This window comes from Gobio gobio, assembly GCF_949357685.1.
Source record: "Gobio gobio genome assembly, chromosome: 21".
Taxonomy (NCBI): Eukaryota; Metazoa; Chordata; class Actinopteri; order Cypriniformes; family Gobionidae; genus Gobio; species Gobio gobio.
The window spans coordinates 22,995,545-23,020,820 of record NC_137117.1 but is presented as its reverse complement, the minus strand read 5'-3'; the positions used below and the strand labels follow the sequence as shown (position 1 = coordinate 23,020,820).

The following is a 25,276-nucleotide window of genomic DNA, read 5'->3' as shown; positions in this document are numbered from 1 at the left end:
TGACAATAATAGACAAGCCTAATTGATTTGTTACAGTACAGGAAGTATGAGCATACCGTTCACAATACTGGCCAGTGTATCCGGGCTGACAGGCAGTGCACTGGTAGCCTCCGTTACCCAGACTTTCACAGGTGCGAGAGAACCTAAACATAAAATGAATTCAAAACCTTCCTGCAAATAAGGTGAATTTTGAGAAAACAAGAGCTGGCAGAATCAGGTACGGTTGTATCAGGTGTATGTTAAGACTAACTGGTTGTCAGGGTCAGTGCCAGGGCAGGCACATGGTTGGCAGTCCTCAGGGGTTCCAGCAGTTGGATCTCCAAAGAAGCCGTCAGCACACTGGTCACAGAGCTCTCCCTTGGTGTTATGTTGACAGCTCTAAGCATCAAAAAGATAACACACAAGTGGTATGGCTTACTTTTATGAGGGTGAGAAAAAGCTATATTTTTAATAATACTTTAATAATAATTAAATGGTTATTTAGGTTATGGTATTATTCATTATAAAAAAATATATTTAGTATACTGTACTGTTGTATAGTTGACTATAAAGGTAGAGCAACACACTTTTTTTTAAATCAACTTTTATGTATCCCTTGAAATCAAATGCATCCCGCTTCTAGAGAAGAACTGTAGGCTGGTTCATACCGTGCAGATGCCAGTCTCTGGATGACAGGAGTCTGAATGGCTGTTACATTCACACGGCTCACAGTGGCCAAGGTACAAGCCCCCTCCTGTGCGACTGTATCCAGGAGCGCAGTCCTACAAAACATGAAGACAAAGGAACAGATGTCTAGTTTAAGTAATACAGTCATCATCATCACTGTACCATGGAAGCAAGCCTTTACTACCATTCATCCGGTTGGTCACACAGCAAAGCTTTGATTGTTCATACCTGGCACGACAGACCACGGTAACCAGGAGGACACTGGCACAGCTCCACCTCCAAAGCCTGAGCCAGGCCAGTGTAGTCAGGCACAGCGATATCCATGCGGACCCCTGAGATGCTGGATGAGCGCATCTCAGTGTGATACGAGGCACGGATCAGGATGTCATCGAGGTCCGCGAGCACCATCATCAGGTGTTCCCGGGTAGCCGGCATGCCATCGGGACGCTGCCAGTGTTCCTACAGAGAAGAAATCATCATGCTAAACCACATATCTTACTTCAATACAAATGACAATATGATGACCATTATGAAAAAAAAACAAGAAATAAAATGAATGGGTTCTCACCTCTCTGAAAACAATCTCAAAGTCCTGTGACTCTCTGGCACCTTGCCCCCTTCTCCATGTTTGCCGTGCCACCAGTGTGATATCATTACCCTGTGAAAATATTGAAGAACAATAGTGTTCAAACATCTCGTTTATGGAACAAAACCTTACAGTGTATGTATGTATGTATGCATGTGTGTGTATAATATATATTTACTAAACATATTAAAATAAATATTGCATGTCTGCTTTCATACTCACAATAATCTGAACATCAGCATCTTCTATTGGAGAACCTCGAGGTCCAGGCACATAGGAGATGGTATATTTCAGCTTTCCACCATATGCACCAACCTACATTAGAATAAAAAACCATACCATACAATTAGAACATTTCCATAATGTTATTTTTTATTGCAAAAAGCATTGATATAAAGTACAGTAGTAAATATGGAAATATCACACATTTTAATATGAATCACTACTCCAAATGCAAATGAAATAAAAGTAATTTTTAATTTGTCATTTTTATTGTAATTTTTATAAATTATTTTTAATAAGGATTTTACTATAACTTTGATTTTCATTAAGGGATTTTATGTGGCTGATCAAAAATAAAATAAAATGAACAAATAAAAATGTAAAAAAAAAAAAAAAAAATCAATTTAAAAAGAATTATTAAAAAACCATTATAACAAGTGACAGTACAACTGAAATATCATTTGTCTCTAATCCTACGCATTACACATTAAATATATTCTGAAAAGCAGAGACAGTCTCAGGTCACAGCGGTTTTATTTTCAATGTGGACAGGCAAAATACTTAAAATACAAAATACTTTTAAAACGAATATCAATATAATTTTATTTATAGGTTAGCAAAACATCATTACATGTGATATGAACATATGACATATGATATGTTACAAATATGAACTACCCTTAAATCCACAGCAGCACTTCTCTCTGTCGGCACCACAGTAATAAACACTCTAGACATGACGTGATTATAGATACACCAGGTTGGTTGGTTTAGATTAAGTGATGCTTTGGCTTGCACATCTATCCCACCTTTGGCTCAGGCAGTGATTCATTTATGTCTAAGGTAGACAACCTGGGGGATCAGTGGAGGGCGGGCCTGAACCCATCCATGCGTTTACCTTATCCCCTTTGAACTGCTCCGGGAGCTGCCAGAAGAGCACGTCATCTGGGTGCAAGCTGAAACCACTGTAGACCAAAACATACTGGAGCACGGGCGGAAGGAAATACATAATAGCGTGGGCGAAGAGAAGACAGAGAAATGCAGCAGATAAGCAAAGCACAGAGGAAAGTATGAGAGAAAAGAAATCTAACACTGACTAACTGCAACATCAACAGCTTCATAAAAAATGAATACAGTATGGTATTAAGAAGAACTGAGATTTTGGTTTACCATTTTATACAAAAATATGTGTATTTTGTATAGTGTACACTGCAAGCTACACCTACAGGTAAAATCCATCCACCAGTCCTTGACTAGCTTTTGCTGGCTTTCCTGGTCTCTAACTAATAAGTAGAGTGTGTAAAAAATTTGGGGTCAGTAAGATTTTTTTATGCTTTAGAAAAGTCTTGTATGTTCACCAAGGCTGCATTCATTTAATCAAAATACAGTAAAAATAGTAATATTGTAAAATAATATATAACTTTCTTTCTATTTTAATATATTCTAAAATGTAATTTATTCCTGTGATAGCAAAGCTGAATTTTCAGCATCATTACTCCAGTCTGTCACATGATCCTTCAAAAAATCTCAAGAAACATTTCTGACTGCTTAATACGTTTGTCTCCGCAATACATTTTATATAGAGACAGTTCAAAACAACAGCATTTATAACATTAGAAAACTTTTCTTCAATGTAATGCTTCCCTTGTCAATAAAAGTAGTTAAAGTAACTAAATAAAAGTTCCTTCAATATTCTTACTGCCCCCAAATATTTGAATAAAGTATACAATGAATATATTCAAATTGACCTAGACTTAAGATTCCCAAAAAAGCACATCACTTTCCCATGATTCCCAAATGGAGTCACAGGTGACTACCTTGTTAGAGGGGCCAGGTCGTGGACCTCTAAGGACACCAAGAGTGTTTTTTCCCTGTTCCACCTGCTGATAAGACCAACATCCAAATACATCAAAAATCATACAACAGAACTAGAATACAAGAGGAGTGTTTTATTAGTGTAAACTAGGGATGTGCTAAGCTACTAGCTACTGCATGAATGACAAGCTGACTGATTTTTTATTTTTATTTTAAAGGGATAGTTAACCCAACTTCTGTCACCCTCATCTCATCCCAAACTTAATGCGTATGGCTTATTATTTTGTGGAATAAATGTTTTGTCTATACAATGAAATTCAATGGAGTCCAATATTGTTTTGGACCCCACTGACTTTGTATATGGACAAAATCGATTGAATCATTCTTACAAATATTTTTAACTTTTAACATATTTTACTTATATTTTATTTTCCAAAGAAGTAAGTAAGTCACAAACGTTTTGATTGACATGAGGGTGACAGAATATTTATTTCTGGTTGAGCTACCCTTTAAGACCCATGTGAAATGCTAAAAAACAGCAAATGTAAAGGCCAATGTAAAGGCCAAATCGAAAACTAGTCACTGACGTTGAATGATTAGTCAACTCACCCTTGAGTGAGAGCATACAGTACCTGAGTTGAGTCAGGTTGGGAGGAAGGGCCTGGGTCGTTTGAGTGGGACTCAGAGTCCCTTAAAGAGGAAGTTAAACCAGAATGGAAAGGAGGGGCACGCACGCTTGACCGAGATAGCAAACTCTGGGCCTCAAATGAAGAATGGGAAGTTTGAGAGGATGAAGAAAAAGGGAAGGGAGACTGCCCGTTGGAGAAATTAGTGATGATTGCCCAGATTTCATCATCAAGTTTGCGTACTTCATCAGCGGGGTGCTAGTGAGAATAAAGCAATGGATGGAACAGGAAATATAGTGACTAAAAGGCTTTGTTCAGACAGACAGCAAATATTAGAATTAGTGTGTTTACAAATCAATCCATTCAGTCTGAACAGCAAAGAATATTAAAAAAGTCAGTAAGACATAATTCTAAATATTTGTTTCGTTTTCATCATTTAAAAATAAATGTAAAGAGATTTGAATCAGATTTCAAACCACACTGGGGTGTGCCCAAGTACACCGACTGGCACGCACTTATTCCTCATATAGTGAACGAGTCAGTGATTTTGGACAAAGTATGAATGTGTAAAATGCCTCTGAGTTGTTCTTCAAGAAAATCTCTTGGGCTGAAGCTTTTAAATGTTTTTTGAAATAAGTCTATTATATATTTATATTATTTTTATCTATTTATAATTATGTCCTTTGAAACAATATAACGGCCTAACTGTCAATTTAATGCATCCTTGTTAAATTAAAGTATTGAATTCCTTCAAAAAAAACAAGACTTACTGACCCTAATTTTTTTTAAAGTAGTCTAGATGGCACTACTGAACAAATGAATGGAGCAAACTTTGAGCTCATCACTTGTAGATTAAAGTGTGAACTATCAGTCCTATACAGTAGATCGGACCGGAAACAAAAACCAGATTGGGGGAACGTAAACAAAGCCAAAGATAGAGAATGTAGAAACAGATGTGCCAAAACTTTAATGAGTTAAGAAAGAAAAAAATGGGACATGCAGCCAAACGGATGATGAAATGCATGCTGGGAAGTGCACAGGATGTCAGTGTAAGAATCAGGATCCCACGTATGCTCTCACCTGAAGTGTTCATTCTGTTTGAGTGGTGTTACCCATAAACAGCAAAAACATTCTCAAAGCTCAATTTGATTAATGCCATCTTTTTTCTCAAATTTCTTTCCATCGCTTTACATTGTGTCAGACATCTACAGGTGGAGTTAATACATGGGGACATTTGTTTACTGAAAGTGTCAAAGATGTTTTTCTGTTGACCTTTGTTGATTATAGAGGAAGCTCAGCATATCTGTCAGTTTTCCAGCCTTAACCTTTCAGTTTATTAAAAGGATTAATAGGAGTTCATACTTTCAAATTAAATTAAGTACATTCTGTTACTGAAGAACTATCCATCAGTTATGTAAAGCCGGAGGGTGTCACACTGTTAAAGTGCCTATATGGGATTCAGGTCAGTGGTGAGAACGAACAATAAAAAGTTCAATCAAAGTTCTAATACCTCAACGGCTCTTTTGGACCTTGAGAGGTCTTTACCCATATCGTTCATTAGATGCCATACTGCGTCGTCCTTTCTCAGCTGTTCCTTTATCCACGAGGAGTCACTCTAGTTTTGTGAACAAAGCAATCTCTGTAATCTCAATACAAAAGCTAAAATACTAAAGCTAAACTAGTTACTCTCAATATAACATCTCTGTACGTATGACTATACAACAGACAACAAACTAAACACCATTGACCACTTTCGATTTTGAGTCATTTCTTTTTTAAGCTGTAGTCACACTACACTTTGAGCATGCAACATTTCTTCAGACACCGCAATGAACAGGCCATGATTTCATATCTCTCCTTAATTCAATGCATTATAAATCCCCAAAAAGTGTGAGCGCAGTATCATGTGTTACTAGGTGTAAACAGGGCTTAAGTATGACAAAAAAAATGTCAAAATGTGTCTACCATGATATCCCATGCACTTCAAAACAGGGTCAAGACAAAATAAAATCATAACATGAGTAAATACGTTAAATATTCTGAAAAGATCAATGCACAGATGACTCAATCAAGCATCATTCTAGAAATATGACAGGCCAAATCAAAACATCAGACACACACTCAATAAACACGATCACATGTTAAACCTGCAAGGATTACCTTGTGTGCTCGTCTAGTCCGAGCAGACTTAGTCTTCTAAAAAGTAGGTTCAGAAACACTTAATTCAGTATATCACATCCAAAACAAATAAATCAAAAGGTAACAGACACGAGTCAAATTAAGCCTACCCAAACTCTCCTACTATAGCCCTTGTGTACACTCCAACTACTATAAAAGCGTTTCTAAGCTGTAGAAGAGCTGTCCTTGGTATATTTCGGAAGAAAAGGTCTTAGCAGCGAGCATTTGCAGAATGAAACCAGTATTGAAAGTGGGAGAAGATACTTCAAGAAAGCATGTAGGAAAACACACATAAAAGACTTGTAAGAACGATGAAATGCATAATGCTGCCAAACTCTACCTTGTCTTCTTGATAGGCTCTGGGTAACTGCCAGTAGTGGGGCTCCTGTCCAAGATAGTTAAAATTAGTGTAGGAGAGTTGCGTCCCATCTGTGGACAGCTCTACGGAGAAGCCACTGTCAATGCGGTTGGTGCGCTGGCGGTTTACAAGAGCAAATCCTTGATAGTTTCCAGGGGCAAAAGCAGTGGAAACCTGGAGAAAAAAAAGGCAGAAAATGAACATTTGCCCACACAAATTGATGAAAAGCACTGGTCTAACTCACCACATCACTTACCACATTTCTATAGTGATTGGAGCTGGAGCACTGCTGGGTGACACCCATGCAGAAGCAGGACAGACAGCCATCTTTGTTAGCAGGACTGAGGTGGAAGGTTCCTTGCTTGCAGGTTGAACATGTTGAACCCTCAACATTCATCTGAGTACAAACAAGTATGTTTCAAATTTGAGTTATCATTGTAATGCAAACAACATCTAAAAAAAAAAAAAAGTCTTACCTTGCAGCGACAGATTCCCGTTGCGCTACATCCTTCGCTACCACTTTTGTCACAGCGGTAACAATCTGTAAACATATATGGTTTTAAATACGCATTTAATTTATAAAATAATGAATGTAGGGGTCATCTTCAAATTTATTTTATTTTGTAACTTTTAATGTTAAGAATAATTGTTAGAGAATATTATCTTTGCCAGTCTTACCACCATTGTTGCCTGGAGTGCACCTTTGACCCAGTTGGGGATTGCCAATATATCCAGAAGCACATCTGAGGAAAATCAGACAACACCTTGGAAAAACTGTTTCTGGATGTCATGCAGTAAAAATAAAACCACATTCGGAATTAACAGAGACATGACAGGACCTGCCATGAACAGTAAGAGCGATTTATGACCTGTGAGTCACATCTCTTTGATGCATAGAGGTTCTTCAAATACTGTCTGGATATTTTTCAGACATACTAATAGTCATGCTAACATAAAGTCGCTTTGATTTGTGCATAGATAATTGGTCCATGAAGAGAAAAAAAAATGGTTTAAGTTGGCAAAAGGAAAATTTTGTGTATGTAAACATGTAGAACCTGTAGAAAACATGTTAAAATTAATGCTAATAATGAGTTAAAATGAACATGATTCATGTTTTGTTGTTGAACTTTTACTTGAGCTTTACCAATGGGGCTGTCAGGGTACACAAGACCAAAAAAAAGGTTGGAAAACAATGATTTAATCTACAACAAAAAAAATACCCAACATCAAGAAAAGAGTTTAGCAAACAACCAACGTAGATACTTCCCTGTGGAAAAAACAGCATATGCTGGTTAGGTATGTTTTGAAGCATGGTTAAACCAGCTCAAACCACCTACCATGCTTCAAAACGTACCTAACCAGCATATGCTGTTTATTTCAACAGGGTTAACACATGACATGAAATATCTGTGCATGTACAAGCAGTTATTGATTGCCAGATTCACAACAAGGACAGCAAAAGAGCAAACCCCTGACATTAGTATCTTCTAATAGCCACCACAAGATAAATATTAGATCACATAACAGAAGACCATTGCATAATACCCATAATTCCAAGTTTAGGAGATTAATAAATTGCAGCCAGGAATGCTCTCAACATCCAACCGATGTCGAGTCCTTCTCTCTTAAAAAAAAAACATTTTCCTGAACAGAGATGGACTGAAATAAATAAAGCCAAAGACAACAAGAACAATCAGAAGGATTGAATCAAAGTGGAATCTCCAAGCTTGTGGAAGCCGAGGAACTTGACAAAAAGTCTTACCTGATAACTCGAGGTTCCAAGGTTGTCCAGACTTATACTAATACAATACAATATACTAATACTTAAACAAATCTTTCAAATGTATACAGCTGAAAATACATCACTTTTGCCATTTTTAGGCAAATTGAGGTTCTATGTTGATGGAGTTCACAAACTTAAGATACAAGTAGGCAGAATGGATAAATGAAGATGAATGCATATAAAATTGTATAAAATACACAATATCTGAACACTAAGTACACAAAACAGTGTAAACATTACAACCAAGATATCACATAATGAAATACTCTTTAATGTCTGAAGCCACTTGTAGATTGATTGGCCCGAGATAACCGCACTGGCTCAACCTATAGTGTTCAATGGGAATCTCAATGTAAACGTAAACATTACAATCAGGTACAATCATCCATATAATATCTAGTAATCAGGAATGATTTTGATGGGAATTGCCAGCCTTCCAAGAACAATATGAAGGTTCGCGTCTTGTTTTAGCTGGGGTCTTTTTAATGTTTTTTGTCCCCTGTTGTTTTTCATGAAGATGTCTAAAATATTAATGTATTTTGACATGTTCCTCCGAGTTGATCGTCTTGGAGTAGTCATTTGTACTTTGGGTTTAGGGGAGCGTAAATTCCTCTTGTCAGCCGGTTTACTAGAAGCAGTTGCATAGGTAAACTCCTCAGGTTGGCTGGGCCTTAAAACTGATGCACCACTCGCTTCATGAGAAGGAACATCTAACTGATTTTGCTTGGATGATCTAGTTTTGGAATGCCTTTTCTTTGTTTGGACATTTTGAGAAGGTTTCTTGATGTCTGTTGCTTTTTTGGACGGACTTACTACCAAATGATTTCTCTGCGTTTTTATAGATTTAGAGGATTTTTTTGAAGAAATATGGACCCCTTTTTGTGGTTTGCTTGATGACTTGGAAGATTTCGCTGATTTTTCTAATTGAGGGATTTTCGAATGAGACGGAGGAGGAATCTGAAATTTAGTTGCAGATTTTTTTTCTCCTTGCACCCGCGTAGGTAAATTGGATAGTTGATTAGGTTTCCTTGTCAACACAGTTCTCTTAGACTCCGTAGATTTAGCATTTACATTTGAACCAATTTTGTGTTGTTTTAGGTTTACATTTTGTCCATTGCTTCTTGCCCGTGAGATAAGAGGAACTTTAGTTAGTCCCTTTCTTTTCTGTTGCATTTCATTGGAGGTAACCACGGTTGAATGCCTTTCATTCCAGGAAGAGTCAGGGAATGCTGTAAGGGAATGGTTGGCTATACCATTGGGAACTATTGCTCTCCTAGAAGATTTGCTATTATTTTTGTTGACTGGCCTTGATGTGAAACTGGTTTCAATGTCTTTTCTTGTTGATATTGGTTGGATCCTTTTAGTTAAAAACTTTGCTTGTTTAGTTGAACTTTTATTGATCTGGGAAAATCCATCTTGTACAAATGTAGTTGTGGAGCTGGTACGAGGAGTTGGTATGGTTTTGGGAATTACGGTTCTCCTCTGAAATCTGCTGGTAGACATACTAGTCGTCCGAGCTGTAGTCAAGGCTGGGATCCGGGTGGTAGCAACAACAGCAGTTTCTCTGCGATCCTGTGGTGGGCGTGCCACATGGCGTGCACGTTTCACTTTATCAAGCTCTTGCGCTAGAGCAGTGAAGCCATCAATCAGTATCTCAATTTTGTGTTCTAATTGACTTAGTCTTTTTTTAGCGTCTGTGTATTTGTTGGCCAGCTCATTGATTCTGTCTTTCCTGTCAACTGGAGACAAAACACTAGTTAGTGTCTGCATTTGAGAGCTAAAGTGACTCTGTTGCTTTCTCATGTTCTCGAGGCTGTCTTTCATGTCCAGAGTGTTGCTTTCAAGCATACTCAGGCGCTGGTTGAAACGATTCGTGTGCATCCTCAACAGCAGCTGGAAACTCTTCTGTCGCGCCTCAGGACTTGCCGTGTAACGCGGGGCCCCATATGTCCTACGTTGACTTAAACTACGTATGGTTGTTGACAGCAAAAATCTTGTTGGTCTTTCAGGCCTTGAAAAGCCATTATCTTCTCTACTATCAAGGTGTCCGTCAATGTTTTGGTCAGTTGCATCCGGAACTTGCTTTTTCCCAGGGTTGAGGTAGAAAGCATCATCACATGCAGAGGGCAAGAATCCTTTCGAACCTTCAAGGTAGAAGTCTCCGCAGTTGGAAATGCTGAGAGCCATGATGAGACAGGGTACATTGGTACCAAATTTTTGAAAAATAGAAACCATTTGTTTTTTATCCCAGACACCCAAAAGCTTTTGCACTCTGAGCAAGTGACAGGAATCCACAATCCATATCATCAACTTGTTTATGCTTCCGTAAGGGAAGCATAAACCACCCTAGAAACCCACAAATATCTAGAAGAAGAGTTTGAATAAGAAAAAGTTGCTCAAAATGTAGCAAGGGCTTTCCAAGGAAGCACTGAAGCAAAAACTGAATGCAACTCCTTTTTAAAGTGACATTATGCAACTAATTGCTTCAACAGCTTCAAAAAGAGAGTTCAGCTTTGCTGACAGTAAGAAGGAACTTTACTCTCACAGTAAAAAAGTTAAACTTTTATTACTTGAAAACAGTGTGGATTCCAGACATACGTACAAGGATTTTTTTTAAGCACCACAGCTTCAACTTACAAACTCCTCCCAAAAAAGTAACTTCAGACTATGACACTTTGGTATGGGTGGCACTGATTCAAGGCTTGCTTCTCCCATACCAACAGACAAACACCATTCAATCATAAATGTTTGAAGAGATAATGGAAAGCAACAGACACATGCTTTCTGGCAATAGATAAAGGGATACCGATCACCTCCATCACCCGTTCGGCCAGCCCAGCATTACTAGCATAATGAATGGGAGGTGTACCCTCTCATTAGACCAAAGAAACTTACCTTTCACACCGTCTTCCAGTATAACCAGCAGGACATTCACATATGGGCTGTCCATCCGAGTCCAAGTAACAAGATGAAGGCCTTCGGTAGAAGAAGAATATTAGATTAAAAGAATAATTACTTTATATGAATAAAATATCTTTGATAAAGTTAACAGAAAAAGGCAAACTCACTGGTTACTGGAGTGTCCTAGACAAGGACAGGGTCTACATGCCTGTGGATCACCAGTCTTTGGATTTCCATAGAATCCAGGTAGGCAATTTTCACAATGGCGCCCAACTGTGTTATGCAGGCAATTCTAAAACAGAAAGGAGAAAGGTGATGAAACACTCCAGACTAAGTATGGGTCGACTAGTTGATTAGTTAGGATGAGTAGATCATGTATATTTTTTTCTTATATAATTCTGTAATTTAAATTGTTAGACGATTAATAAGGAAGACTAATTTATGTCGGTTTTTTTAATGTAAATTTTGGGGTTTTGATTTTATTCATGATAGTCGACTTATAGATCACTCATCCAATAACCAACTAACACATTATTGAGTTTGACTAGTTTGTGGAGTATTTTTTGTAAACAATTCTGATATTTGGATACTATTCATGACACAATGATTCCGACAACTAATAAATTACTGAGAATGACAAAATTATGGAGATTTTTTATATATCTATATAGTTTTAACTTTGATTTTATTTTTCCACAGTGGAAGTCAACCATTCATCATATAACCAACTGGACTAGATATTTTGGGCTTTGGTTTTATTTGAGTTGACCACTTATTCAATATAAATTAGTGACTTTTTTTTCTTTTCTTTTTTCTTTTATATACTTATAGCTTTGATTTTACTTTTCACAATGGTAATAACCGATTAGTCAGGTTGATTTTTTAGTATAATAGATTTGAACTTTCAAAAAAAGTTATCTTATGTAATCCCCCTGCTAAGAAACGAGTCCAACTGGGGTCAGGTGAACACAAAACCAACCTAGTTTACAAGGCTTCCAGTTGCGAATGAGCATAATCGTTGCAATGGAAAGGTTAACTCACCAGGCAATCTCCAGTCTCTGAGTCACAGCCACTGGCATGCCCGTTGCAGTCACACTTCTCACAGGTGCCAAGATAAAGTCCAGGTGTGCGGGTGTAGCCGATATCACAGTCCTGCAAACAATGGGTGAGTCAGAGGTGACTGGGTTCATAGGTGTCTATGCTGAAGCTATGAAACTCTGCATCCTTTGCACTTCAATTGGCGCAGAGCTTTAGTGCTAAAATGTTCCATGAGTTGCTAAGAACTCCCCTTTAGAGATCAAGAGAAATAATAAAGGGCTGTTATTACCTTGACAGGTAATAGTTCAAAATCTCTGCCAGGGGGGAGGTTTTTGCATTAACTTAGGCAGGCACAAGTTCACACAGACTGAATGTTGCTATTTAAAGTTTTAATATACCTGGCAAGAAGGTCCTGAGTATCCTTGAGGGCAGGCGCACTCCTCCACCTCCAGAGCCCTCTCGTTTCCTGTAGAGTGGGGCACTGCAATGTCCAATTGGATATTGGAGACACTAAAGAGAGGAGAAATTGAGATAAAACACTATATCCTGTACACTATATCCCACTTTAGCGACAGACAGGAGCCTAATAAGATAATGTGATGCCATCCAGCATATATAAAGGACATCAAAAGTCAATGTATAATAAATGAGAAGAATTACATGCTTTCAGCCATATTGTCTGCATAAGTGGCTCTGATCATAAAGACGCTGATATCTGCCAGAGCCATCAGCAAGTGCTCTCTTGTACATGGCTGTCCATCCGTCCGTCTCCATGCAGACTGTGGGGATTACAGGCAATGAGAATTCATATCAAGCTAGATCAAGAATTTGATCTTATTCTATAATATTAACTTAAATTAATAATAATACATATTTTTATTTTTAAGATGTAAACGTATTTAAAATATAAATGATTGAGCTGATGATTAATTATTAATTTTATTGAAATACAAAACATTTTTATAAATATAAACAAAATTATTGTTAGTAGTGATAGTAGCACTAAAAAAAAATCATACAAATCATCCACTATTAAATACAGCAACAAAATATGTGTTAAAAAAGTATTTTTTATTAAAAATATGCTCTCTAGCAAACACCCAATAAAGAAAAGTAAAAATAAATACATACACATTTACACACATATATAACACACCTCTCTAAATGGCACAGTGATGGTGGCTGGTACTCTAGGAAGTGGTTTGGTCTGAGAATAATGCTCCAGGAAGATGTCGTTGCCTTGGAGAACCACATCTGGTTGTCCATCAATCACTATCGCGCGAGCCTGGAGCTCATAACGCAAGCTATACTGCATCTCTCCACCATATGCTGTGACCTTTGCACAGAAAAGAAAAACATGTTTTGAAAAACAGTGCATTGACGTGCTATACTACTTGACAAAGGTCAATATGTGAACGTGGCATCATATCGCATGGGATATTCTCACCTTGTCCCCTCTGAAATTCAGAGGCAGGACCCAGTAGTAGATGTCTTTAGGGATACTGTTGAAAGATCGGTAGACCACCTCTGCGCTGGCTCTCTGGGTGATACCCTCAGAGATGGTCACAGTGTTGGCTGCATTGGAAAGGGTGAAGAGCTGGCCATTCACACCACCTCGCACCTTCAGATTAACCAACAAATATAAATATAAACAATATAAATATAAATTATATATATATATATATATATATATATATATATTTAACTGGATGTTAAAACATTTTTTTGTATTATTTTAATAAAATGTTTTATTAGAATTTATATTATATATATATATATATTATATATATATATATATATATATATTATATATATATATATATATATATATTATATTATATATATATTATATTATATATATATTATATATATATATATATATTATATATATATATATATATATTATATATATATATATATTATATATATTATATATATATATATATATATATATATATATATATATATATATATATATATATAATATAAATTCTAATAAAACATTTTATTAAAATAATACAAAAAATTTTTTTAACATCCAGTTAAATCACTTATGAATATTCAACAATGACAAGATTAGAGGATGTGGTTACCTGATCTCTGCTCCAGGTTGAACTGGCACACTGTTTAGTCACTCCCATACAAAAACACTGCAAGCAACCTTCAGGATTATCGGCCGTCAAATGAAAAGCGCCAATCTTACACTCGTCGCAAAGGGCACCAACCACATTGGCCTGCAGAACAGAAGATCAAGTGTCTGAACATTTGACACATGACAAATCAAATGGTTGTACAATATCATTCAAAAGCTCGGGGTCCAGCAAGGCAGCATTACATTTATCAAAAGTGACAGCAAAGACATTTATATATTTTTTTTTATTTAAGGTTTCCATTTCAAATAAATGCTGTTCTTTCAAACATTCTATTCATTAAAGAATCCTGAAAAAAATATCACCTTTTCCACACAAATATTAAGCAGCACAGATGTTTTCAACATTGATAATTATAAGAAATGTTTCTTGCAAACCAAATAAGCATATTAAAATGATTTCTGAAGAATCATGGGACACTGAAGACTAATGGCTGCTAAAAATTCAGCTTTACTGTCACAGGAATAAATTACATTTTTAAATATATTAAAACAGAAAACCGTTGTTGTAAATTGTAATAATATTATTTCACAATATTATATGCTTACTGTATTTTTATCAAATAAATGGAGCCTTGGTGAGAATAAGAGACTTCTATCAAAACGTTTTTTTTATTTTTAAACAACCTCAAATTTCTGAACAATGGTGAATAAAAAAAAAAAAGAGAAAAAATGTAATGCAATTTATTAACAATACCTTGCAATAGCATGGTTTGCTGATGGGATTGATAGTTCCTCTGTTATCGCACTTGGAAATCGCTGAACAGGGATAAGAACACCATATGGTTGAAAATTATACCTGGAATGCTTTGAACATCCTGGTCACAAACAGCTGGCATCCCAGCATTCAGTGCACTGAGTGTTAATCATTATCTAAACCTTCACTTGACCTTCAGGGTAAAATGAGGCACAGATTCCAAGAAATGAAGTAGCTTAAGGCAAACAAATAAATCGTACCACTAATATTGATCTCATAAATAAATAATTTTACTACCACAATTGTAAACAAAAATTAAGGGAAAATGCTCACGGCTAGGAACACATTTGCCGTTGGGCTGCAGAGGGTTGCCGACATATCCTGGAGCACATCTGTGGGGGGAAAAAACACAGATGATGAAATATTATATATGCACCCAGCACCACAAAATGTAGTGTAAGGACAACATATATATGGTAAAAAACTTCTCCCTTACTTCTCACAACGTCGCCCTGTGTAACCGGGTCTGCAGGCGTCACATGTTGCCTGGTTGTCATGGTCCAGGAAGCAAGTATCAGAAAACCTTTGAACACATCAACAAGTTGTTTTTTTCAGTATAGTGTACAGTACTGTATTGTATTGTATACACAGGTTTGATATCTTTACCGTCGAGACGTCTCTGTGTATGGACAAGGACAGGGTTTGCAGTCATCATATCGTCCTCGACTTGGGTCACCAAAGTAGCCAGGCTTGCATTTGTCACACTGAGGTCCTTCTGTGTTATGCTGACAACTCTATCACATGACATTTTCACTTTAGTGTGTGGCATACAGTAATATACTAACTCATGCAGTGTGTTAGTTATTTAAATATTTATAAATATTTATTAACACAGAAACACCTATCCTTACCAGGCAGTGTCCACTAATAGGGTCACAGGCACCGGCATGCCCATTGCAGTTGCAGCCAGCACAGGTGCCCAGGTAGGGTCCAGGGACCCGCTCAAATCCAGGGGAGCAGGACTCACAAGATAGGCCAGAATATCCGGCAGGACATCTATGTGGGATCAACAATTAGCACAGATTAACACTTTCACACAGACTGAGCTCAACAATAAAGAATGCCTGATGGCCCGTGGCCAGTGTGAAAGATGCTCGGGACAGTTGACGGAATTGTCACTTGCCCAATCGGGCCAGTACTTCCTCACCACGAAAGTTTATCATTTTTAAAAGTCTTGTTAATTTAAACATTTAAGACATTTTTAACCATTCTGATTCAAGTGCAAGACGATGCAAAAGAGAACTCAATGCAGCACTCGTACCATAGGTACACACAGAGAGAGCCGATTCTCAGACAGCTCTCTGTGCACGCACACAGAAAACAGCTTGCGGATACTGAATTGAGTTCTCTTTCATGTCTTTTTGCCCTTAAACGGAAAAATACACAACAAAGTATGTTAAAATGCCTGTCTTAGCGAGTATTCACATAAACATTGTCGGTTATGTCTTAACTGAACATAAACAGATAAGAAAGAAAACGCATGTGTAACAGTATATTGGATCTGTGCATTCGGTCTTAAAGGGACAGCAGCTTTATATTCCTGATGCCGTCTATGTCATTAGTGTTAATCAAACAACAAAAGACAGAGAAAATCAGTCACTGTTTTGACTGAACAACATTAGCTTTAACAAGGATTAATCTATATTTAATTTATACAGTGAAGACTATGCAGTGTTATGCAGTTTGATTATTACATTTTTGAATGGGAATACGGTTATAAACTTAAAGAATTGAGAACTTTCAATGGTATCTAAAATGTTGGTGGCTTATTTATTAGACCACACTTTGTAATTAGTGTAATTAGTTACATAGGTCAAAACAACAAAAACAAAACTTATTTTATTTTTTTACATTTAATTATTTACTTATATTTATCTTTTTTGGGTGGGGCCAGTGGAAAAAAAAATTCACAACATTTGGGGCATTGAAACCCACCCTCAGTGCTGCCCATGGCAATAGCACTGTCCTTCTTCTTCACTGAATACAATGAATTACAGACAGAAAGAAAATATTTGGAGGGTTTAACCAAGAACATGGGGCATAATCAGTTTTATCATGGGAACGTAGGACTGCGAGAGGTGATTCGAGAGGAGCTTTATATTTTCTGAAAGGCCTGTAATCGTATCTGTTGATTTAGAGGCACACTAACCTGCACTCCTCAACGTCTCTTGGGTTCCCCTGCAAGCTGAACTCCTTGGAGGTGGTATCCATGCTGATGTCACCCAGCCCAACACTGGCCATGCGGTTGTCATAAATAGTGCGAATGTGGATGCTCTCCAGATTGGCCAAGGTCATCATAAGGTCATCACGAGTTACTGCTCGCCCTGAGGAGTGCTGCCAGTTTTCCTGAGACACACAGACACAGAGAGGTGAACATCCTCACAGAACACAAACAAGCAACGCTACTGCAAAACCATTTAAAACAAAAGTAACATTTATTAATAGAAATTCAGTCTTATTTATAAATGTATTACTAGTGTAGAGCTGAAAGTACTGGAAACTCCTTATATTTTTGGGGAAATAACCTTATTTGAGCACATTCTTTAAAAAGTCCTTAAAAAAAAAATTGTATTACTTTTTTATGAGAGAGGGGGAAAATACTAAAGCAAAACATTACACTAAAAATAATTAAAAATTGCATCCAAAACATTTTAAAAAGAATAAAATTAAAATGATATACAGCACAGTTCAAAAGTTTGGGGTCAATAAGTAATAATAATTTTAACAAAAGTGAGAGTAAAACATGTATAAATATTACCAAAAATCTATATAATTTAAGTGTTGTTCTTTTGAACTTTCTATTCATCAAAGAATCATGAAAAAGAACATCATGGTTTTCACAAAAATATTAGGCAGCACAACTGTTTTTGAACATTTATAATAATAGGAAATGTTTCTTGAGCAGCAAATCAGCATATTAGAATGATTTTTGAATGGTAGTGTGTATATATTTAATAAAAATGTATTTGATATATTTAAGCATTTCACATATGCGGCTTACCTCTGTAAACTTGATCTCTCTATGGTTGATTGTGTCGGGTAAAGTGGGGTTGCCTCTACGGTAAATAAATTTCTGCCCGTTGCCACTCAGCACAACATCAGGTTTCTCCTTTGGTTCTGATCCTCCTCGCTGCAGTGAGTAACTCACCTTAAACTTCAGATAACCTCCATACGAGTCAACCTGTACAAAACAGACACCGTGTCCAAAATACAAAGCTGAAGAGCTTCTTTGCACGTCTCCCAAGACAACTAAGCTTCTACATATAGTTAAAGTATTAATATAATTGATTATTTGAAATCTAAATATTCATATTGACAGTGAAAGGACAGACAGCAAATAATAGGGAGAATATTAAGGGAATGGGATTGGAAAAAACATGGAGATATTGACTGATTAGGTTTTATTGATGTCCTGTCTAAATTTGCTCAGGAGAGTATTGTGGAGGAGAGGAAAACCTTGTTGCCCAGGAACTGACGAGGAAGAGACCAATAGGAGTCTTGATCGAAGAAACGACGAGACAGATCCACTAGCTGGAACTCCCCACTATCTGGATTGATCAACAACTGAGTGGAGGAGAGAGGCGGTGGAGTGCCAGGACGACTGGGAAATGACACATTGACTCCTGTGGATGAAAATAGAGATGTACCATTTGTTACTTTAAATCTATAAAGCCTGCTGCATCATATTTTATGCAGCAATTTCTAAGCCCCACATAAAAACTACAGAGCTTTTATCATAAAACTAGACATTTAAATATCATCCAAGACATATTATTTATAAATACAGCATGACAACGGATATTTATATGCATTTAATGCAAGCAGTCTGCTATACGGTTATACATATCTTGTTGATTTACATTACAGGGCATTAGAATTATATCTTTTTGGCCATATAAATATCAGCAACTGAACCAAATTGCATAACGTTTGGGCGTCTGAATAAAAATTAGGTGATTTTTCCTCGAAAAGCTCCATATTCTCCTATATCATACTATGAGCCAAGAAGCCTGATGTACAAATTTACGGAAAGTTATGGAATGATCATGTGTGTTACATATAAACCTTAAAAACATAAAAAATCATCCGAGTACCTTTGAAGTCCTCCTCCTCTGTGAAGCGCAGTCCGATTTGGTTACGGTAGCGACCGGTGCTCTGACAGTTCTTTGTGATGCCAAAACAGAAGCACGGCATGCAGTGACCGCCCACGCTAAACTGTCCATCACTGCAATTACCTGCTAACACGTACAGAGAGGATGACACAACTGGACAAGAACGACATGGAAGACAAAGGATGGTAAGCCCACCACCGTCAGGTTTGAGAAGCCTCCCAGTCATCACACCACAATGTCACAACATGCAGCCAAAGAACAGCAAGATAACCTGCGCCTCGCAAATGAAAGGATGACATCTGTTGTAATGACATGTCTCTTCGGAAAGGAAAGCATCAGACAAGAACAAATATATAATACACAGTAATCCAAAGATGTTCACAATGCATCATTTGGACCTGGTACAGTACCTGGGTTTGGTCTCTGAGAGAGGCTGAGGACCCCATCAGGAATGGCAAACACTAGGCCTTTAGCATTGATGGCCTCACAGGTGTACGCCCCCTGGTCACCTTCCTTCACATCACGGATGGTAAGCGTTCCTTGTCCATTCTCACTGGTCATTGTGATTCTGTCAATAGAATAATGTTTAAATTAGGGCTGCATTCGTTTCCATTATTCCATTGTGCTCTGTCCAGCTGTTTTTGAATGTATGAACATGTCCTATGTGAATGGTTCCTTGTGTATTCCAAAAATTGGAATGTCAATAATGTTTAATTTTTAATAACCAAATTAACATTCTATTAGCAGTCCTAGTTTAAATGCTTGCATATTCATGCTCATGACTCCTACTAAGTTTATAACTTATCTTGAAGCACTTTAATATAGTTTTATAAATAAAATAAATTGGTAACACTTTATTTTAGGGTCCAATTCTCACTATTAACTAGTTGCTTATTAGCATGCATATTCCAAGGATTATTAGTACTTATAAAGCACATATTAATGCCTTATTCTGCATGACCATATTCTACATCTCTTAATCTTACATTATTAAATTAAACAACTACCTTACTAACTATTAATAAACCGTAATTAGGAGTTTATTGAGGTAAAAGTCATAGTTAATATCGAGAATTGGACCCTAAACTAAAGAAGAAAAAAAAATCTGCACTCTGCTCTCTGTGTACATGTTAATAACGTCTATTCATTATTAAGACAAATAGTAATTGCAAAGTAGCAGCAGCAAAAGATTATCGCTTTCATGAGATTCAATATTTTGAAAAGAGACAGCTCACAAGCCTTTTCTTCTTAAAGATTTTTGGTGTTTTTGCCTTTTTTGAGATACAGAGAAATGACAGGAAGTGAAGTGGGAGAGTGGGAGGGGATCGGGAAAGATCCGCGAGCTGAAACTCGAACTCGGAAACTCGAACTAATTCGGAGCACTACCCACAAGGCTATTTGCTCCGACAACACAAGTCTTCTTATTGCATACATGACTCAATCACACAACTGAAATACAGAGTGTGGCCTTCCGTTTTCATTTAGACAATTGCTAAAGTTATTCATTTACTTATTTACAGAGTTCAGCAAAGAGAGCTTTGGGAATTTAGTAGAAATGGATGAAAAACCACAAATATTCTTTACTTTCATTTATTCAGTCTTTAAGAGAATAAGGACTATATGACTTTAACATAGATTGTGGCCTTTTGATCATTTCAGAGATCCACTATTCTTATTAAATCCTAACCTACCTGCTGTTGGCTGGTATGTGTCCCCAATTAAGACGCCATGTGATGATGGGAATGGGCACACCAATGGCAGAGCAAGTAAAGGTCACAGAGTCCCCCCGCGCTGCCGTGATGGACTCTTCCGGGGGGTTGGTCACAGTGGGAGGTGCTTTAGTACAAAAAAAGCAAACATATAATCATTTAACAGTACAATCAGCTTCAATCGTCACATATAATTGTATTAAATGAATGGTAAACTAGTAAAAACCAATATGTGGACACAAGAAACCACACACACCCGCAGCAAGTCTTTGATTCTAAATTGGCAGCCTGTGACAGCACAAGTTTAATTTGGCAGATTCATTCAGTGAGATTAGCCAACCAGAGCCGTAGGCACTGCTGGCAGAAACAATACTAAAGCCGCCTGTTAAATAAACTACAGGCACAAGATATATGGGAGATGAGATCTATGTGTTATTGAAAAGCTGTATGAGCGTGGCAAAAAATTAATCTTTGTTTGCAGACCATAAATATAAAATGTTCACCGATTTGGAAGAAGCAATAGTGTTAAGTAAGTCAAAGTGAAGATGATAAGTGAAAGAAAAGTTGAGACAGAAGAGTTATGGTGTTTGGAATGTTATGACAACCCAATGTTTACTGTAAAGATTAATTGAATGTAAAGATTAATTGAACTGTAATGTCTTACCACAACCATATTCATCAGAGCGGTCGGTACAGTCCGGCTCCTCGTCGCACTGGTAACTGGCAGGGATGCATGTGCGGTCAGACAAACACACAAACTGCTCCGGGGCACATGTGTCATCTGGATTTTTAGTGGCTGAAGAAACAAGAAAAAAAAAGTATTAAAGAGTCATAAAGTGAGTAATTTCTGTGCCTCTAGTGGCAACAAACGGAACTAAAAAAAGAATAATAGTTTTCAAACAGGTTTCCAGCCCACATCCCCCTTCTGTGGATAGAAGCTCAGGTCTGACTTACGGCAGTTCATCTCATCTGAGTTGTCCTGACAGTCATTATCCCCATCACAACGCCACAGTTTCAGGGCACAGCGGCCGTTCTGACACTTAAACTCATTGGGTTCACAAGGAGATGGAGTTCCTGTGAAATTGCAAAACAAAGTTATATAATAAATGCAGAGAATAGACTGGTTATAAATAAGGGGTTTAATTTCTGTGGTGAAAAAAAAGGTTTGTCCTACCACACTTGAGCTCGTCGCTGCCGTCAGCGCAGTCCGTTTCGCCATCACATAGGTAATCCCGTGAGATGCACTGTCCGTTCTGGCAGGTAGCCTGGTCTACACGGCAGGGTCCCACGCCAGGTGGGAGTCTAGTTCTGGGAGGCGTAGGTGGAGTAAAACGTACACCTTTGAAAATAAAAGATAAAAACGAAATCAAATTAAATACATGTTAATAACTTACAGAAAATCCCGTAAATTAAGCCATTATGGTTTCAGATGTGCAAAGCATTGAATATACATTACAAAACATTTTGTTTGTTTGTTTTATTTACATATTGAAAAAGCTTTTCACGGTCATATTTAGTGTACTAAATTAAAGTTGAATTGATTACATAGCACAGCATAAACATTGCATTTTATGCAGATAGATTTAGACCGTATTAGTCAGTTTAATATTAACAAAGCAATGCCACATTTCTACGGCAAATGAGGAGGATTCATCTCAAGCAATCTCACTCACAGTTCATTTCATCACTCAAGTCACTGCAGTCAGGCCGTTCATCACACACAAAGTTCTGAGGGATACACGTCAGCCCATCCTGACAGCTGAACTCATCAGACAAGCATTCCCTGGGACTGGGCTTCACTGAGGTGGTGGAGACAGACATATACAATGCAGTGACATACTGTACGTAATGCAATGCAGTGATCCAAGAAAAACTACATGATGCTTTGTTGAAAGATGTTTCAATCACAGCCACGCCATGCTGGACCTGCTATTTCAAGAGGATACAAAAGGGCTTTGTTCACACAGGCATCGAAATCAGACTTTTTGAAGTTAGCAACACAAATCTGTTTTTATAGTCTGAATAGCAAACAACACACACACAGAATACATCCATACATGTGGTTGAATATTTTTGGTAATGAATCTCATTCAGATTGCATGTTTTTTTTCTTCATTATTTAGGACACCTCTTACTTATGGTATTACTTATGGTATGAGTAAATCTATAGAGGAAGTCTTCATCACTTGCAGAACGTGGACAGTCAGTCCTGAAGATGGGATTTGAAAACCAAATCAGATTTATATGCGGTGTGAACAAAGCCAAAGTACATCTGTACAATGTTCATTCTAGCTTTTCTATTCAATCTTTAATTCTCTCATCCGGTACCTTAATTTGAAAGTAAAATTTATAGAAAGCTTGGACTGAAAATAAATCAAATCCATCACATATGAACAAAACTAGATACTGCAAACACAAACAGGTTGCATTGCCTGAAAATGATACTCCAATTCCTGACATCAGCATCACTTCAATCAATGACAAGCCATGCAAAGCCTTCTGTTCTTCTCTTGGTCTTCATCAGAGTGCACACATGCATAAAAGTTTCATTCTTTATACAGCCACTACATAATCTGACAATTCCTTGCAGTTCTCATAAGTGAACAAGACTGGGCTGTGTTGTAACGCGCTACAGTCTCCATGCAGCAGACCTGGTTGAGGACAAACCTGGCACAACGATGGGCTCCACAGGAGGGAGAGTATCAGCTATGAACCAGACACAAATATTATATATACTACATTTTGCTGAATGATGACTAGTTCCAAACAGAACTGCAAGAATGAATAGTTAGACAGACTGTAAAATATAAAAGACAGGAGTGTAAAAATGCACACTTGGATCTGTCAAACTATTTTTAAAAAAATCCAATGCATTAATTATCAAATTCGTTATTATTATCATTATTGAAGTTGTAGTTGATAATAAATGTGTTAATATCTTATTCTACGATATATAAGCATGCAAAATATCTCTGACAATTGGATTTCCAATGCATGAATTATTGTATTTATTTTCAACATCATTGTCATCATTAAAAAAATGTATATTATTATTATTGTTCTGCAAAATAGAACATAAGCATGCTAAATACCTTTGTCAATATTGTTATTTTTATTAATACAATTATTAAGTTATTAATACAATTATTATTGTTATGAAAAATATAAAATAAACATCCCAAATATATTTGTCAATATCATTATCATTGTTATAAAAAGAATTGTAAATAAATAATAATAATATTATTGTTGTTTGAATTATTGTTAGTTTATAAATATTGTTGTCAGTATTCTAAAATGTGTGTCTGAAGTGTATTTTGGTTTTACTTTAAATGAATCATAGCAAAATTATCAAATCAAAACTAAATTGTAACCACATTTCAGATATGATAATGTATTGCATCATAATCTAATCATTACTAGAAAAGTATTGAACAAACCTTCTCCAAGCCGTCTGAACTGGAAGCCAGTTACTGAGATATCGTAGGAGGCAATGGTGCCCTCTTTAACCACAGAGAACAGGACACTTCTGATCTGCGCTTCGTTAGAGTTGTTATCCGAGCCGACGTCCAGCTCCACAAACACATCTTTGCCGATTTTCCTGCAAAATGTACACAGAGCACACTTAATTAAAACAACAAATGAAACACATTAACCAACATAAGACAGTTTGTTGGTATCCCAGCCTGTTCAGGCTGGTCTGTTTGATGTTTTCACAGAGGGTTTGTGCACCCTCTTGACCAAGCTAGGAGACCGACTTAAACCAGCTTGCTTAAGATGTTTTTCAGCAGGGTGATCATAAAGTCCCATAACACAAACAAAAGTAAGTGTTTGGTTACATGAATGTCCTAATGTCCTATAGTAAAATGACTACCCTTCTACATGAGAACATGCACTATTAGTGTTTGAAACTGAAAATGGCGTTTACTTGACGAGAACCACACTGACGATCTGCTGTCCTGGTATCCTGTTGTAGTCAGACTCGAGCTGTGGAGGAGATAAACACCATTAAATCACCACATGCTGGCCTTGCCATACAAAGTACTTTAGTCTGTGTACTAAATCAGGTAAACACTGATTTAAACATTAACACAGTACAGACAAAAATCAGAGGAAAGGCATAATAGAACACCCATGCGGAGCACACCCTTAATTATTATTGGTTAAATTCCTTTGGTAGTATTTCTTAAGGTCACAGTCCTTGAGTAGTTGCACGTACCGTATCAACGACAGCAGATGATATCTCTTGGAAAGCAGGAGAGTATATGTCATCAAGTTCAGGCCCAAACTGGAATGAGTTTGTGAAGTTCACCAGTGCCCGATAGTAAACTAGAAACAAGAGTGCAGATGTCAGACTCGGTGCCAACAACAGTGCC

The 25,276-nt window shown here is 37.0% G+C and overlaps 1 protein-coding gene across 8 annotated transcripts in view; it reads right to left on the bottom strand.

Annotated features, from left to right (window-relative positions):
- hspg2 (heparan sulfate proteoglycan 2) overlaps window positions 1-25,276 on the bottom strand; it is a 120,292-nt gene that overhangs the window by 38,141 nt on the left and 56,875 nt on the right. For 7 of the 8 annotated variants that reach the window (XM_079803354.1, XM_079803355.1, XM_079803356.1 and 4 more), the window contains exons 4-43: window positions 25,120-25,229; window positions 24,829-24,887; window positions 24,341-24,501; window positions 22,574-22,699; window positions 22,075-22,239; window positions 21,855-21,974; window positions 21,565-21,696; window positions 20,883-21,027; window positions 19,602-19,759; window positions 19,174-19,344; window positions 18,536-18,702; window positions 18,081-18,260; window positions 17,229-17,425; window positions 15,931-16,075; window positions 15,686-15,813; window positions 15,516-15,602; window positions 15,353-15,411; window positions 15,020-15,081; window positions 14,267-14,407; window positions 13,621-13,794; window positions 13,330-13,509; window positions 12,834-12,952; window positions 12,572-12,683; window positions 12,177-12,287; window positions 11,303-11,427; window positions 11,130-11,210; window positions 7,130-7,194; window positions 6,928-6,992; window positions 6,708-6,848; window positions 6,434-6,625; window positions 5,426-5,530; window positions 3,922-4,173; window positions 3,292-3,357; window positions 2,373-2,456; window positions 1,475-1,567; window positions 1,235-1,324; window positions 895-1,125; window positions 648-761; window positions 251-378; window positions 57-143 (exon numbers count right to left, since the gene is read on the bottom strand). In XM_079803354.1, the coding sequence (XP_079659480.1) occupies window positions 57-143; window positions 251-378; window positions 648-761; window positions 895-1,125; window positions 1,235-1,324; window positions 1,475-1,567; window positions 2,373-2,456; window positions 3,292-3,357; window positions 3,922-4,173; window positions 5,426-5,530; window positions 6,434-6,625; window positions 6,708-6,848; window positions 6,928-6,992; window positions 7,130-7,194; window positions 11,130-11,210; window positions 11,303-11,427; window positions 12,177-12,287; window positions 12,572-12,683; window positions 12,834-12,952; window positions 13,330-13,509; window positions 13,621-13,794; window positions 14,267-14,407; window positions 15,020-15,081; window positions 15,353-15,411; window positions 15,516-15,602; window positions 15,686-15,813; window positions 15,931-16,075; window positions 17,229-17,425; window positions 18,081-18,260; window positions 18,536-18,702; window positions 19,174-19,344; window positions 19,602-19,759; window positions 20,883-21,027; window positions 21,565-21,696; window positions 21,855-21,974; window positions 22,075-22,239; window positions 22,574-22,699; window positions 24,341-24,501; window positions 24,829-24,887; window positions 25,120-25,229 (5,128 nt within the window). The remainder of the gene's footprint in view (window positions 1-56; window positions 144-250; window positions 379-647; window positions 762-894; window positions 1,126-1,234; window positions 1,325-1,474; window positions 1,568-2,372; window positions 2,457-3,291; window positions 3,358-3,921; window positions 4,174-5,425; window positions 5,531-6,433; window positions 6,626-6,707; window positions 6,849-6,927; window positions 6,993-7,129; window positions 7,195-11,129; window positions 11,211-11,302; window positions 11,428-12,176; window positions 12,288-12,571; window positions 12,684-12,833; window positions 12,953-13,329; window positions 13,510-13,620; window positions 13,795-14,266; window positions 14,408-15,019; window positions 15,082-15,352; window positions 15,412-15,515; window positions 15,603-15,685; window positions 15,814-15,930; window positions 16,076-17,228; window positions 17,426-18,080; window positions 18,261-18,535; window positions 18,703-19,173; window positions 19,345-19,601; window positions 19,760-20,882; window positions 21,028-21,564; window positions 21,697-21,854; window positions 21,975-22,074; window positions 22,240-22,573; window positions 22,700-24,340; window positions 24,502-24,828; window positions 24,888-25,119; window positions 25,230-25,276) is intronic. The other variant, XM_079803358.1, reaches the window with a different exon arrangement.